The sequence below is a fragment of the Grampus griseus genome (genome assembly GCF_964374135.1).
Source record: "Grampus griseus genome assembly, chromosome: 1".
NCBI lineage: Eukaryota > Metazoa > Chordata > Mammalia > Artiodactyla > Delphinidae > Grampus > Grampus griseus.
Window position 1 is genome coordinate 87,945,317 of NC_139017.1, and position 17,748 is coordinate 87,963,064.

Genomic DNA, 17,748 nt, shown 5'->3' on the forward strand with positions numbered 1-17,748 from the left:
ACTGTATTCCTTTACAACTTATGTGCAATAATCTAATTTTCACATTAAAGTACTGAAATGTTTGTTATTCACAGTAACAAGTATGAACAAGGACATTTCTCAAAGAAATATAAAACTAGAGAAACTAGTATGATGAACCTGATACATCCATCCTTCTACATCAACAATTACCAATATATGATACATTATCAATATATATTTCATCTTTACTTCCACCCTCACTCTACAACTTCAGATTCTTTTGAAGTATATTCCAGAATGCATATAATTTCATTAGTAAATATTTTAGTATGTAACTCTAAAAGATAAGGAGCCATTTTCAAAAATTATAATCAGGACTTCCACGGTGGCACAGTGGTTAGGAATCTGCTTGCCAATGCAGGGGACATGGGTTCGATCTCTGGTCTGGAAAGATCCCACATGCCACAGAGAAACTAAGCCCGTGTGCCACAACTACTGAGCCTGCACTCTAGAGCCCGCAAGCCACAACTACTGAGCCTGCGTGCCACAACTACTGAAGCCCGTGCGTCTAGAGCCTGTGCTCCACAACAAGAAGCCACTGCAATGAGAAGCCCGGGCACCGCAACGAAGAGTAGCCCCCACTCGCCGCAACTACAGAAAGCCCGCGTGCAGCAACGAAGGCCCAACGCAGTCAAAAAATAAATAATAAATAAATTTTTAAAAATATATAATCACAGTACTATTATCATTCTTAAAAAAATTAACGATAGTTATTTAAAATCAATTGCACACTTTTTAAAAGTTTAGAAACAAATCCCATTTTACTATCAGTTTCCATTTCTCTCTGCCTCCACAAATAAGTTGTAAACTATTTCATAAAGCATTCTGATATCTCTCAAGAGGTTTCTTAGTGTCTGAAGAATTATTCCACTTCAAAATTACAAACTTATTGTGCCACAGAAGCTCCTCCAGAGATAGATGAGGACCTCCTCAATGAAAGAACCAGATGGATAAAACTTTACATGCTAAGTGTTTTCCACAGCAAAAAAATAACCTATATTGGGCCATAACTCCTAACACAAGGGATACAAACTATTACCTGCAGTTATACAATAATCCAGTCAGTGTACAGAATGCTGATCTTACAGCACTGATGAAACCAGAGATTTGTTTGGTATAGTCTTACTACAAGCAGTTGAGTCTTAAATTTCTTTTGGTGAAGTCCTATATCAATGTATAACCATGTTTGACCTATGCTATATCATGAAAAAAGGATGAATCTAAGACCTTCTTATAGGCAGAGGTAAAATCCGCTCCTGCTTATCTATTATTGTTACAGTATTAAGAAGTAAACCACTCTTAAAAACATTTAGCAAGACAGATAAACATCTTACCAGGTTCATCTGATGGTTATGTCCAGTGAAGTTCAATGGACAATTCCATCAAATGTGGACTACAAGCCAGACCACAGGCTAGGCATCATGGCTGCCCTAAGGGAGCTAAATGGTCAAAGAAGGGGTGGCGGGGACTTCCCTGGTGGTCCAGTGATTAAAACTCTGCACTTCCACCGCAGGGGGCACGGGTTCTATCCATGGTCACGGGAACTGAGATCTCACATGGCACACGGTGCAGCCAAAATATAAAAATTAAAAACAAAAAAAGAAAAGAAGGGAGTGGCAGGGAGGAGGAGACAAACATATAAACAGATACACTGAATTTTAATACAGTTGGTGCTAAGAAAGAGATATGCACACGATATGTGAGGGCATATAGCCAAACTATGGAGTTTAGAAATGGTTTCTAAGAGGAGAATATTTCTGAACTGAATCTTAGATATTGAGTAGAATTAGCTAAACCAAGAAAGTGGAAAGGGCATTCAAGTCATAGGGTGTAGCATGAGCAAAGGCACTGAGTCATGCACAGGGAACCAGAGCTCAAAGTGCAAGGTGAGGACTGGAAGGAAGTAAGGGTGAAGGAATAGGTAGAGGCCAGGCAATGGAAGCTCCTTTGTACTATATTAAGTGTGGCTCTGCCCTACAGGTGACTAGGAGCCACCAAAGGGATTAAAACACAGGTTGCATGTTTATAGACAGAGCCCTCTAGAGGCAAATTTAAAAGACAGATTCCAAGAGGAGAGAATGGAGAAGGCAGGGAGTCTGGAGGGAAGACGATTTAGTTCACTGCTACACTGAACTGTAGCAGTGGTGGGGAGGATCCAGATGGATGGATAAATCTGAGCAACATTTAGGAGGTAAAACTGGCAAGACTTCACAGTGGATACAGATGTTCCTGGAACTATGCCCCACAGGGTAGAGCGAGAGCATTTCTATTAAAAGCTGATTTTAATTATGGTGAATGTCTTCCATTTTCTTTTATTTGAAAATTTTAAATTTTTAATAGAAATGCTCTCAGCTTACCTATATAAACTTCCTTGGCACCATGCCCTAACATGGACCAACTGCTCCAAAGCAAAGGACAGTAAATCTCCTCACTATTTCCTATGCATGTGTTAAGACATCCAAAATTTGGTATCAAACATCTTCACTCATTAGGGATTTGAATACTATTCAAAGCCATAAGTTCTGACGTTTTTAAATATTATTCAATATTTAACTTATAATAGTTTTGATAAGGAATCTATTCATGTCTAATCACCTTACTAACAACTGTCTTCCATTCTAATATTTGTTTGTCTTTATTTTAGTTTAGTACAATGACCAGAACTTCCAAAATAAATGTTAAATAATGATGATGCAGATATTCTTGCTTTCTTCCTAAATGTATCAGAAATGTCATTAATATTTTACCACTAAATTTTTTTTTTCTGGCCACGTTGGGTCTTCGTTGTTGCTCACGGGCTTTCTCAAGTTGCAGTGAGCAGGGGCTACTCTTCGTTGCAGTGCACGGGCTTCTCACTGCAATGGCTTCTCTTGTTGTGAGGCATGGGCTCTAGGTGTGCAGGCTTCAGTGGTTGTGGCACACAGGCTCAGTAGTTGTGGCGCACAGGCTCAGTAGTTGTGGCGCACAGGCTCAGTAGTTGTGGCGCACGGGCTTAGTTGCTCCACGGCATGTGGGATCTTCCCAGACCAAGGCTTGAATCCATGTCCCCTGCATTGGCAGGTGGATTCTTAACCACCGTGCCACCAGGGAAGCCCCCAGTTTTACCACTAAATATTAAACTATTAGTTTATCATGTTTAGAAAGTACCCACCCATTCCAACATTAATACCCATTTTTTAAAACTCATTTATAAAAGATCACTAAAAATTTTAACAGAAAAATTAGGTCATTCAGCCAACCACACTACAAAATCCATCCTCTGCCCTCAGAGATTCAGAAATATATTTCATTTTTATATTTGCATTATATAAAGAGTAACAAAGTTTAAAGTAACTATTCATAAACTCTTCCTCAGAACATTAATAAACTATAGTAAATAATTGGTCTCTACTACCATTTTCCTATAGAAAGGATATAAAAACTTATAACAACCACAACAAAAAGAAAACACTGCTTAAAGGAGATTCTAACTATGGCTAGTATATTTTTAGTACTTTCAAATTTAAATTTGAAATGATCAGAGTTAAATACATGTTTAAATAAGTATTAAAAATTACCCGCTAAGAAAGCAGTAGTCTTACCTGTAACGAACATGAAAAGAATGGTCTTCCCTCATGCTTATCAGATTTTCCTCCATCGAGTCATATTATAAGCTGGGTATAATAAGAAATTATTTTATTTTGTGCCAATCCAGTTCTACAATGTAGAGTTGTTGCAGAACATTGTCTGGTTAGTATATTAATGAGTTGATGTTAATACATCCTAAGCTCCTGCTTCTTCTTTATTAATAATGAAAGGAGGTCAATGTCAGCTTAAAGGTTCAAAATGTGTCCCAAATCCTTGCGTCTCTGGCCCTTTCAGCAGCACTTCAGCAACATTTCTGCAAAAGGAATACAAGATGTTTTGCTTGAAGTCCTATTTGCAAAGAATAACCTAATGTACTTCCAAGCTGTATATAATCACACAGGTAACTTCACAGACTGTTGTCATGTCAATTACGGGAGAAAAACAGCAGAGGGCTTGATTGTCAGAGGGCTTCTAAATAAGGATGTGAGTATATGATATTTATTTGAGACCTGTACTTTAATTTTTTAAATTGGTTTGAAATAAATAATTTTATGTAATATTTTCTATTACAAACATAGAAGAATATGTATGATATTAGTATCTTAAAATTATGATACTTCAAGATTTTAAAAACTGCTATTAACAAGTAAAATGAAATTTCAATAATTCATTTGAACAAGTCAATCCTAAACTCTGTAAACATATTTCTTCAAAGAAGATGTTTGTGCTGATAATAATATTACACTGATATTCATTTGTTCTCAATGCACATCCTATTTAAAATCTTTGAGGATTTTTAAATGTTTTCACTGAGTAAGTACAAAAGAAATTTAGGAAATATGTGTATGGTAGAATGACACAATAGCACCCACTTTAAGATAAAGAACATTAGCACTGCCTTTGAAGTCTCCCGGGTGCCGCAACCTAACCCATCTAAGGTGATCTCTAAACTGAATTGTGTTCATTATTTCCTTGCTTCTCTTTATAACTTTGCCACAACTGTCTGTATAGGTTTAAATTATATATTGTTTAGTTTTGTATGGTTTTGTTCAACATTATGTTTCTGAGATTCACCTCGCTTGTTGTTGTACATAGCTACCATCTGCATGTTTTACTGCTGTATCACATTCCACTGTATACCAAATGTATTTTTCATTCTGCTTTTGATGGGCATTTGGCTTGTAGTTTTTCAGATTTTGTTTTGCTACTATTAAAAGTTTTGCTATGTACATTGAAACTAGTAACTCAAATTACTGGTTAAACAGGACAGCAGATAAACTAAAGAGATGTACTAGAAGAATATCTGCAGAGTTTACCCAGACATACACAAATAGATAGAGATGAAAAATACTAAAAATACTAAAGAGCAGTTCAGAGAAAAGGAAGACAAAAATGAAAGGCTCTAACAGAGGTCTAACTAGAGTACCAAAAAGAAAAATAGAAAAAGGAGCAAAGGCAAAATCTTCAGTGATAAACACTGAGAGTTTTTCAGAATCAAAGACAGACATTAATTAGCAGATTGAAGAAGCACACTAAGTCCTAAGCAGGACAAATCAAAATGAATCAATATCCAGATATACCACAGAGAAACAACAGACCATCATATATAAACTATAACCTCTACAGAAGTGGTTCTGGGACCCCCCTGCTGCCCTCCCGGACCCCATGAGTGGTCACAGGTCCCCACGACTGCCTGCCCGAACTCCAAGAGTGGTTGCAAGCCGCCTCTGCTGCCATCGCGTGCTCCAGGGGCGTGCCTGAGCCGCCACCGCCACCACCAAGGACCCCAGGACAGGGCATCTGCCACCGCATGGGCACACCCTCTATCAACGGGATGACAACCAGCACATGCTGAGGAAAGAGGCGACAGACATCCATACTAAAACAGCCCGCGCACCAAATATATTAAATGCACACAAGCAACACAGAGACAATCCCACATATAAACAGCCCTTCGAGACCGCAGTAGGTACCTCTTTCTCCTAAACTCACAGAGTAAGAGAAATATAAGCAAAATGAAGAAGCAGAGGAACCACTCCCAGTTAAAAGACCAAGAGCATTCCCCTGAAAGAAAATGAAGCAGACCTCTTCAGTCTAACAGACACCAATTTCAAAATGGAGCTAATGAAAATACTGAAGGAATTAAGAAAGGCTATCAACAGAAATGCAGAGTATTGTAAAATGGAACTAGAAACTATAAAGAAGAACCAAGAAAAATTAGAAAACTCATTTGCAGAGATGAAAACTAAGCTAAAAGCAATGAAGAGCAGATTGAATAATGCAGAAGAATGAATAAGTGACCTGGAAGATAAAATAATGGAAATCACCCAATCAGGACAGCAGACAGAAAGTCAAATGAAAAAAAAAAAAAAAAGAAGGCAATATGAGAGACCTATGGGATAATATAAAGCATGCCAACCTACACATTAATAGGGATGCCAGAAGAGGAAGAAAGAGAAAAGAAGATTGAAAATGTATTTGAAGAAACTACGGTTGAAAACTTTCCAAACCTAGGGCTTCCCTGGTGGCGCAGTGGTTGAGAGTCCGCCTGCTAATGCAGGGGACATGGGTTCAAGCCCTGGTCTGGGAGGATCCCACATGCTGCGGGGCAACTGGGCCCGGGAGCCACAACTACTGAGCCTGCGCGTCTGGAGCCTGTGCTCCGCAGCAAGAGAGGCCGCAATAGTGAGAGACCCGCGCACCGCAATGAAGAGTGGCCCCCGCTTGCCACAACTAGGGAAAGCCCTCGCACAGAAACGAAGACCCAACACAGCAAAAATAAATAAATAAATTACTAAAACTCCTACCCCCAACATTTAAAAAAAAAAAAACTTTCCAAACCTAAAGAAGGAAACAGATATCCAGTTACAGGGAGCACAGAGGGTCCCAAGCAAGATAAACCCAAACAGACCTACACCAAGACATATTATAATAAAAATTGCAAAAGTTAAGAATAAAGAGAGGATTCTAAAGGTAGCAGAGATAAACAAACAGTTAATTACAAAGGAACCCCCATAAGGCTATCAGCTAATTTCTCCACAGAAGCACTGCAGGCCAGAAGGGAGTGGCAAGATATATTTAAAGTCTTAAAGGGAAAAATCTGCAATCTAGGATACTCTACCCAGCAAGATTATCATTTAGAATAGAAGGAGAGATAAAGAACTTCTCAGACAAGCAAAAATAAAAGAATACAGCAATACTAAACCTAAACTAAAGGCAATATTAAAAGGTCTTCTCTAAATAGAAAAGAAGTAAGAATCTGTAGGAAAGAGAAAATCACAATTGGAAAATAAATCACTTAAATAAGCCAGTACACAGATTAAAAAAAAAAAATCAAAAAATTTTCTGTGAAAGTGATGATAACCACAATGAGCAGCAAAAGGATGAACATGAAGATGTGAAAGAGGACATCAAAATCATAAAATGTGGGGGAGGAGAGTAAGAAAATGTAGATTTTTTTTCCCCTAGAATGTGTTTGAACCTATATGACTACCAGTCTAAGGCAAGTAGATATAGGAAGGGGTTAACATACTTGAAAAACAGGGTAACCACAAATCAAAAACATACAACAGCTTCACAAAAACCAAAAAGAAGTGAACATAAGTATAATACAAAAGAAAATCACCAAAACACAAAAGGAAAAAGAAAAAGAAAGGGACAAAGAAGAAATATAAAATCAACAGGAAAACAAGGTTTAAAATGGCAATAAATACATATCTATCAATAATTACCTTAAATGTCAATGGACTAAATGCTCCAATCAAAAGACACAGAGTGGCAGACTGGATTAAAAAAACAAGAGTGTACAATGTGCTGCCTACAAGAGACCCACTTTAGGGCAAAGGACACTTATAGATTGAAAGTGAGGGAATGGAAAAGATATTTCATGCAAATGGAAATAACAAGAAAGTGGGGGTCACAATACTTATATCAGACAAAATAGACTTTAAAACAAAGGCCATAAAGAAAGATAAAGAAGGACGCTATATAATGATAAAAGATCAATACAAGAAGAGGATTTTACACTTGTCAACATATATGCACCTAATATAGGGGCACCCAAATAGATAAAGCAAATACTAACAGACATAAAGGGAGAAATCGATAGGAATGCAATAATAGTAGGAGACTTTAACACCCCACTCACATCAATAGACAGATCTTCCAGACAGAGAATCAATAAGGCAACAGAGATACTCAATGATACAACAGCACAGTTAGACTTAATTGATAATTTCAGGATATTACATCCAAAAAAACTGGAATACACATTCTTTTCAAGTGCACATGGAACATACTCTAGGAGTGACCACATAGTGGGCACAAAAAAAACCCTCAACAAATTTAAGAGTATAGAAATTATCTCAAGCATCTTTTCTGACCACAATGGCATGAAATTAGAAATCAACCACAGAAAAGGAAATGAGAAAAAAAAGATTACATGGAGACTAAACACATGCTACTAAAAAACCAATGGGTCAACAATGGAATCAAAGAGGAAAGTAAACTATAATCTTTAAGGTAACAGTTAAAAGAGACAAATAAGGTAAAATTAAGATATATGTGCTTATATAAATAAAATTTATTTATTCATTCATTCATTCATTCATTCCTGGAATCCAGCATTATAAACAACCTCATAGGTCAGTTAGTCCAACATATTACTACAACTACAACACTCCCAGAAAGGTTACAAGGCAGCTAATCCTAATTTTGACTAGTCCTTTTAGACAGTTGTTCCACACTTTGAGCAATCTTTCCATTTCTACCCATTTCTTCCTTCTGATGCCATCCAATAGAGCCTCATTCCTCTTCCACATCCTTTTAAGTATTTCAGCTATAACATAAATTAGACTCTAGATAATACACTCCTGCTGCTTTGTTAATTAAGTATAGTTACAGAGAGGTTAGTATGGAACAGAGCAGGAGGAGGAAGGTGGAAAGGATTAGCCTTGGGAACACTGACAAGCTTCCTAGAGGAAATGAGGTTTTCATATTAATACCAGTTTGGCACATAAGAAATACAAAATATCATTCCTCTTATCCTCTCTCTTGGCCAACAAAGGAAGCAGTGTCTTAAGAAAAGATGAAAAGGTAGGTAGCAGTTATTAATCCAACAAATCTTCTCTTTTCCTTTTGTTCAGAATTCCACTGTACCTTTTTACCTTAATAAAAAACATTAAGGGAATTAGTGTAGATATTCATAGCAATAGCTCCAAAGTGCATCTAAATTACACAACAGCTACACTGTCAATTAAACTGTCTTCCACTACCACTTTGAGGTCTAGGTTGTTATTTATACTACGGGGCAGAAGGTGAGGTATTAGAATTAACTTAACTTAGAATTAAGTTAAATTATAATTTAATTGAAATATTTTTCCAGTCATGAGATCATAATGAAATCCCCAAATTCACCAATCATTAAAAAAATGTTAACTTCATACTTATTAAAATGTAAGCATTTAATTAACAAATGTACATAAATGGAGCTGCAAAATACCTTACTTGATTAAGACTGCATACAGAACCACTAAAAAATTTTTTTAAATAAGCAAGAAAACAGAGAATACAATTCACCATTTTACCAAAGACAATTTATAACATGGCTTTACTATCTTCAAAGGAAGAGTATCCCCCTCCGCAAAAGTCACTCTTAAATTTCAATCTCCATAACAATTAGGTAGCATTTCTTTTCTTTTTTAATAAATGTATTTATTTTTCGCTGTGTTGGGTCTTCGTCACTGGGTCTTTGTTGCTGCGTGCAGGCTTTCTCTAGTTGCAGAGAGTGGGGGCTACTCCTCGTTGTGGTGCGCAGGCTTCTCATTTCAGGGACTTCTCTTGCTGTAAAGCACAGGCTCTAGGCACGTGGGCTTCAGTAGTTGTGGCACTCGGGCTCAGTAGTTGGGCACTCGGGCTCAGTAGTTGTGGCTCACGGGCTCTAGAGCACAGGCTCAGTAGCTGTGGTGCACGGGCTGAGTTGCTCTGCCCATGTGGGATCTTCCCGGACCAGGGACAGAACCTGTGTCCCCTGCATTGGCAGGTGGATTCTTAACCACCGTGCCACCAGGGAAGTCCCTAAGTAGCATTTCTTACCTTACAATTACTCACTGAACAAACAAGCAATTCTTTTTTTTTTTTAACTTTTTTTTAATTTTAATTTTATTTTTGGCTGTGTTGGGTCTTCGTTGCTGCGCATATGCTTTTCTCTAGTTGTGGCAAGTGGGGACTACTATACATTGCGGTGCATGGGCTTCTCACTGTGGTGGCTTCTCTTGTTGCAGAGCACGGGCTCTAGGCATGTGGGCTTCAGTAGTTGCAGCATGTGGGCTCAACAGTTATGGCTTGTGGGCTCTAGAGGGCAGACTCAGTGGTGCATGGGCTTAGTTGCTCTGTGGCATGTGGGATCTTCCCGGACCAGGAATCGAACCTGTGTCCCCTGCATTGGCAGGTGGATTCTTAACCACTGTGCCATCAGGGAAGTCCCAAACAAGCAATTCTTGATTCAATGATTCATGTTGCAAAAACTCTCTAACTAATTTACTAATGTGTTCATTAATGCTCCACGTGGAGCTAACAAACCCACTTCATATTTAACATATAGTTTACATATTACTAGATAACACTGATAAAATTTACAACAAATATTAAATTATTTTTAATATTTTAAAATAATTAACATAATAAAATTTAATGACAGGACCAGGAAATGGAATGGAAATTATAGGTTTGAAAGAATATTAAGAAGCTATCAAGTTTAACTTCCAACCTCCATTAAGACTTACAACTAATAATTTTCAAGAAACACATATGCCCTTAATAGCATCTCCCAGGTTTTAACAAACAATGCTCCAAAAACCTCACTGCTAACAAAATTGTTAGCTCACAGCACCTTTTGGTCTAACCATAGATAAAGAGAAAGCAATAATTATTTTCCATTTTCCATATTTTCCATCGATACTTTACTCGATTAGCAGTAAAGTATCTTCAAACTAGGTGACTGAAAAATAAGGGATAGACAGTTACAATTACAGTTGACCCTTGAATGGGTTTGAATTCCAAAGGTCCACTTAAACGGGGAATTTTTTCAATAGATACTACAGTACTACACAATCCACATGGTTGAAACTGCACATGTGGAACCATGGATATGGGGGGCCAACTGTAAAATTTTTCGTGGATTTCCCACTGCCCAGGGGGTCAGCGCCCCTAACCTCCACATTGTTCAAGAGTCAGCTGTATATCTTTTGTCCTTCTTTCAATTAATCTAAACTATCTACTCCTGACTGCAACTTAAATGCCAATAACTTTTGGTCTGATTCTTTCATTTAAGTGTCTCTATAAAGTGGTAACACCCATCAGATAATAAATATCTTACTTTTCTTGCCTCCAGGATTGATAATCTAAATTCTTTAAACTCCTCTTATCCTAATAATTCCCTCTAAGGTACAATACTCAAATTCTCCAAATCCCTTCAGCTGTAATGTTTCAAATCAGATACAGGAGCTCTTTATAAATTGGAACTGGGATAAATACTGAGGAAGAATGAAGAACACATTTAAAATAAAGTTCTTTCACATTAGAATTCAGGGTAAAGGTTAGAGTAACAAATACACATCATAGTACTAATGGGGGTAGCAAAGCAGGAGGCCAAAACATCCACTTATAAAATAAACTCAGGTAACTACCCTAGGTAAACTGGTTATTTTCTGTCAAATTATGTATCAGTAAGCAGACACTAATTTATTTGTAGATGGTCTAAATATGGCTTGTCACCTAATCTAAACATGTATTCCTGATTACATTCTATCTGGAAGCTACAGTGCAAACAAGGTGGCAGGTATAAGGAACGATACATGTAAAATCAGGAGTAGGAAGGTAAAAGCAGGAAGTTTACATAGAAGGAGATGAAGAGTGTAAGAAAAAGCAAAGGGTGTAGTAAGCAAAGTCCAACAGAGTTCAGAGCTTGATTTTAGTGTAGCAGGTGTTGAGGAGCCAATCAAAGGCAAGAAAAATTATTTTGACATTAGAATATACGACTGATGTGGGAAATTAGTGCCTAAAGCAAGGGAAGTTAGGATCAAGAACGACTGGGTACTTAAGTAATCTAGCTAAGAGTACCTACAGAAAAATGAAAACAATGCCCACTGGCTAGGTGAGAGGCAAAGGTCAAGCAGAGACAGAGAGCTTACAAGACTTCCAATTTTGAGGACAGGTGGAACAGTAGCAATAGGCACAGTAACTGACAAATTGGATTGCAAGAGTGATACTTCGAGAGGGAAAAAAATGGACTATTTGTTTCAAACTTGTACTTGGTAAAGTGCTAGGTTCACAAATAATAGCTGAAAGAAACAAAAAGATAACTTGAGAAATTTTGATATCAGATAAAATTTGATAAATGGGGAAGGATGGGGGAGGGGGGAAGTAGAACGAGTGACTAATATTTCTTAATTTTTCACATCTTTAAAACTAAAAAATTTTAAAGTACCCATGAGATTCAAATGTTAAAAACTGTGATGAGTCAGTGGCAAAATTAAGGAGAAATTGCGATGGGAGAAAAAAAAATAAAGCAATGCATAAAAGGTCTGATTCTTCACTCAACATACTAAATCTCTAAACCAATAATATAATCAAACTGTCACATAATACTGTGAACTCAAGATTATAGGCATGTGTGTATCTATCTATAGCTATCTATAGTGTTGGACATAGTTTTAGTGTTAACTGATAATTGTATATATCAAATGTAAATTACTTTACACAATCTGAAATTAATAAACAATCATGGTACATAGTAAAGCAGATGATTCTATTCTCTAATCATTCTGGAGAAATGGGAATTTGCCACAGAGTATGCTATAAAAACTGTATCAGTAAAGTTTTCCTTTAGCAAATATATAACCCTAAAGTATGTGCTCCAATTAAGGTTACATCTCAATTTATTGCTAACCTTTAAGTCTGCAACAATAAATATAAGTCTGTAAGATGTTAGGCCAAGTTAGGTTAAAAAACAAGTGTAACTAACAGTGTAACTGTTAAATAAATACATATTATAAAAACTTTCTAATAAACTGTGACTACTGATCAGCTAAATAAATAGAATAAATTCAATGAATAGATTAGAATAATGGTTCTAGATTCCAAGTAAATCTATATCTTAAAGGCACATCACCAGTCAGAAGGGTTCCCATGTATATTTGAAATTAATCCTCATGGGTCATTCGGAAAAACAGCAAATACATGCAAAGTAAAAGCACTATTGATTTTAAACTCTCATATTTATTCTTGGCAGATGAGAAAACAAGAAATTCAGGTCTAGAGCTGTGGACATTAAAAAGGTAAAACAATGAATGCAACTATTTCAAAGCTGTATAATCCAAAAATAATTTTAGTAATATAAAATAAGAATTCCTTTTCATTTTTTCCAAGGTTTACACCTAAAAGCTCACCATTCTAAACAACTATATATAAACTTCCTTTTTTGGTGAAGAGCATTTATATTTTTATCCATCACATAAAGCTAAAAGGACTTCAAAGAATATGTTCTCTGGATAACCAAAACACTAATAAAGACCGTATATGAAATTTCAAATTAGATAAATACTAAAACAAAATGTAACCTAGAAGAAAGGGATTTGAATATTTCAAGTCTTCATCTTAGCATTGTTGTTTAACGGTGAGAAAGGACCAAGTGTATGAGTCTACTTATGAGATAGGCTGAAAGTTTGTAGTTCAACAGTAGTTTCCAACCATCTCTACACGAAGCACTACAAATATAATCATTACTGCACAGGCAGCCTCTTAGTGTCTTAAGGTTTGGCAGTCCGTGATAAATCAGAAAGAAGTTGAATACTGAATATTTTCCTGGGGAAGGGGATGATAAACTAGAAAGGGGATCTATTTTTAGATTAACATGGAGCCAATCTGAATTATGCCAGTGACTACGCTAATCATTAAAACTGCTGTTCTGAAATTACAGTCCTTAGTGATTACAATAATTTAATGGAGGATGAAACAGTTGCTTAAAAATTTCAAGAACAAAAGGAAGATTCTTTTATGCAACAGCTCTAATCTTGGTTACCTTTTTTCCCTGCAAAGCAGTTAATGAATCAAAAATCCTATTTCAACAAAATTACTTATTTATATTTAAGAATATAAGTATGTCCAACTAAAGGAGAAGAGTCTTATATATGTTCATTAGAATAAAATTAGTATTTTTCTCCCTATTACTTGGTTTTATTTTTCCTCAAACTGAAGCCCAGAGTCTACAAATAATGTTAATTTTCCCTCCTATAAAACAATTTAAAATATATTGTACTTTTAATCCATTAGTAAAATTAATAACCTTTTGGAAGAGTTTCAACTAGACACATAAATGATTTTTAGTTCATTACTGTAAACACATAAAATTGGACACATAGCAGTATTTTAATATCAAGGTTATAGAAGACACAATGATAATTTTTTAAAAATTCAATCAACCCCAATTATATTTTCAGTACATTCCAAATGACTACTCAGGTTATAAGGCCAGGTGATCACAAGAAAATGCAATCCAAAAACACTAATGATTCACACTAAGCCCAATTTCTTAAAAAAAAAAGACAAAAACCAAACCTAAATATATACATTAATCTTTGCCCTTTCCAAACTGTAGTCTTTTGTTAATAAATAAATTATCGGACAAACATGATGCAATTAATAGAAGCTCAAAGAAGTAAATGCAAAATAAACATTATCTTATGAGGACATTACTATGTCAGAAAGAAAAAAGAGAAATACTTATTAGTAAACAATGGGGAGAACACTACTTTGAGCAAAACTCGTCACCAAGTCACCAGAAAATATGACCAAAAGCCCTTTATTACTACCAATGATGGTCAGCCATCAGCTTAAACCAATTAATATATGTATGAAGAACGAAATAGTGAAGGAGAAAAGAAGTGGTCCCTTTTCCTGAGCATTGTTCTTGAGTTAGTAAATGACAATAAATCAGTTCTCTTAACGGAAGAACTATGAAATGGCAAAATTGGTTTCAAACACATTTTTAAGGAGAAATAAATCCCAGATGCAAAATGATTATAAATGCCTAAAAAGAATCCTTAGAGAGTTTGAATTCAGAATTCTTCATAGGAAAATATAACTGTTTTCTCCCTCTGAAAGTTATCACAATTAAGTGTAAAAATGTTTCTGTTCAATTCAGTGACATTATGAGATGATATGGGAAGAATAATTCTAAGTAAAAAGGACTAGGGAAAGCTTTTTGGAAGCAAGGAAATCGGCATTGCACCTTGAAGGATGGGTAAACCTTATTAGGCAAATCCAGAAAAAGTGTTCCAGTCATGGGGAATGCTCAAGCAAAAGTAAGGAGGTGGGATCGCAGATAAAGTGTCCCAGGATGAGCACACTGGGTTAGCAGTAGTAAAAGAGAAGTCTAAGAAGGTACTAAATTGTGAGGGACACTGAATATGTACGTGGCTGAAGGAGTATTTGTTCTTGTATTTATATGACGAAAAACCTTGTAATTTTTTCAACAAAGGAATAGCAAAGCTGGATCTGTGTTAGGAAGATAAACTGGCAGCAATAGACAGAGGAGGACAGAAGGAAGTTACTGCAAAAACTCCAGAAACTATTATTGAAAAGGAAGCTTTCTCTCCGCTATCTCACAACACCAAGCAAATTGCTTTGCACATAATTGATGTCCAACAAATTTTTTTGATTTCTTGCCTGGGAAGAAGATAAGAACTATGAAGCGGCAAAGAATCCTATGGTAGTGAGAAAACCAGACTTTAATACATTTCTACTCCAAAGTAAAGAGTATATTCATAGTCACGTAAATAACTCAGGAAAGTCTTACTCTTATATTTTTACTGTTTTTATAAAGACGATTAAAAGGACACTGAAAATGTTATGTGACTTATAAAGCATTGAAAGGAAAATAGCTGTCCTAAAAGAAGGGCTGAAATATTTCTGCACAGTTCACAGCAAAACAGAGCACATACAGGCATCTTAAAAGTAGGATTATGTCTCTACAAATGGAATCCAGAGACCTGGAGGAGATTTAAACAAACACAGAAGCAATACAGCATGTGCTTTGGGACCAGGCCATGGTTTGAATCTCAGCACGGTGACTTACTAGTTATACGATCTCGAGCTAGTTAAACTCTCAGTGTTGGTTTGGCGTAATGATACTTATCCAACATGTGTCATGATGATTAGAGATATGATTTATAAAAAGCACCTCAGTGCCTGGCTCTGGTATTTAAAAGTACTCAATAGAGTAGTAATACTGATAATTGCCATTGTTATTATAAACAATAACGTCTATTAGATTTAGAACACTAGTCTAAATCTATGTCAGGTTTTCAATTTTAAAATTCCAGAGAAGTAATTACAGAATTTTTATCTTTTAGGTAAATCTTAGAAACATTTTATGCTTAAGAACAATGCCATTTAAAGAACTACTATAACCTATCTTTGTTTCAATTAGCCTAGTACCAAGTCTGAGATTTATATTAAAATATAATATTTGTAACACTGCATGTCTGATTTAATAACAGAAGGAAATACAACTAAACAGCTTATCTAGCCAAAGAGGATTTGGAGGGAATGCCTCTAAAACAATAACACACAACTTTTTACTCTGTATCTGCTCCACTCCTAATATTATAAATAATGGCCTGAGAAAGAGCTTGCCAGAAGGAATCCATGGTAGGGTGTAAAGAAGAGTAGGTATGAGACTGTTCCTCCTCCCGAGTCCCCACCTACACACACTCACACACACACAGGTCAAGCAACAGCGATCTGCCCCTTTTTAATGCTGCTTACTGACTTCTAAACAATCAGCCAAAGCTGCTTCTTGAATAATGACAAGCCAAGCAAAAGTAGTATTTATCAGAGGTGATCACACTGGTGATTATCAAGTCAGAAATCTTCCGTGCACCCTTCTAAAGTGGCAGCTTGAAAATTCAGCTTCCCACACACGCCACCAGCGACTCCAATACAAGCCGACTGAAAGGAAAGCCAAGAATCTACTTCGTTCAACTCCACGGGAGGGTTAAATTATGCATTAAGGCAAATAGAATTTCCATCCTTACTCGTTTTCTTTAGGAGTTCAAATTATACCAGGTAAAATGAGCTAACTGGTTACCATCAATACAAGGAAATTATATGTTTTCCACTTTTTAGTATTCGCAGATATTCTATAGATTTTCAGGAAAGCGCTTTCTTGACATTCTCTGCTTACTACAACTTTTTGCAGCAACTATCAATTTCTACGGTAAGTCGACAGGTTGGTTTCCCCGAAGTCCATGAATGTCAATGTGGTAAACGCAGGTGTCTGAAAAAGCCTGCCCGCTTTAGACAAGAAACTCACGACGACAAGTGAACGCGACCCGCCTCGGATTTAATTCCACAGGGTTTCGGGTTTTTAATGTTTGTCACACTCCGAATACGTAAGAAGTCGTTGTATCCTACTGTACTTTTTATTTTTAAAAAAACTAGAGAATGAAGCTCTTAGAATGTACTCTTCTTTTTAAATCTCCAACCTGAAAGCACCCGACTGCTCGACCTGGAGCGGGCTGCTGCTCACGCCGAGCTTCAGGTTTCTCGAGACCGCCCCCGCGACCACCCCGGCCCCCTCCCGCCCCGAACAAAGGAGCCCGCCCCCCCCTACACGCCCCCTCCCTGTCACCTCCCTCCGCGGGGAGCCCACAAACTCCCCTCCGAACTCACCTCGCGGGGGCCGGCGAGTCTGGGGAGCGCGGCGCACGACGCGAAGCTGCAGCAGGGGCCACCCGGGCTACTGACGGGTAGCCGCGGCCCTTCCCCCGGCGGGTCCCCAGGCAGAGGCACCGCGGGAAGCCGGCAAGCAACACCCCTCCCCCGCCCCCACAGGTCACGTGGGTCAGAACTCGGGGCTCTCCTCGCCTCCCGGCCAGTCGGCCGCCACACTGTGGTCCCGCAGCGTCGCCCGCCCGCTGCCGCGCCCCTCCTCTGCGCCTGCGCCCCACAGCTCCAGGCGCTCCCATTCAAACCGACAACGCCCCGCGTCTTTCGGACACGCCAATGGCCAGCGCGGGAGGCGAGGCGGGGCGGGGCCATCGGCGCTCTGCCTCCGCCGTCTGGGGTGGGCTGGGGACTGCGTGTCGGCCTTAGAGGAAC

The 17,748-nt window shown here is 37.5% G+C and overlaps 1 protein-coding gene across 1 annotated transcript in view; it reads right to left on the reverse strand.

The window, feature by feature from the left end:
* GPSM2 (G protein signaling modulator 2) overlaps window positions 1-17,389 on the reverse strand; it is a 62,981-nt gene extending 45,592 nt beyond the window's left edge. Inside the window, exons 1-2 of the mRNA XM_082679125.1 lie at window positions 17,320-17,389; window positions 3,603-3,901 (exon numbers count right to left, since the gene is read on the reverse strand). Coding sequence (XP_082535251.1) covers window positions 3,603-3,658 — 56 coding nt within the window. The 5' untranslated portion in view covers window positions 3,659-3,901; window positions 17,320-17,389. The remainder of the gene's footprint in view (window positions 1-3,602; window positions 3,902-17,319) is intronic.
* Window positions 17,390-17,748: the final 359 nt, after the last annotated feature.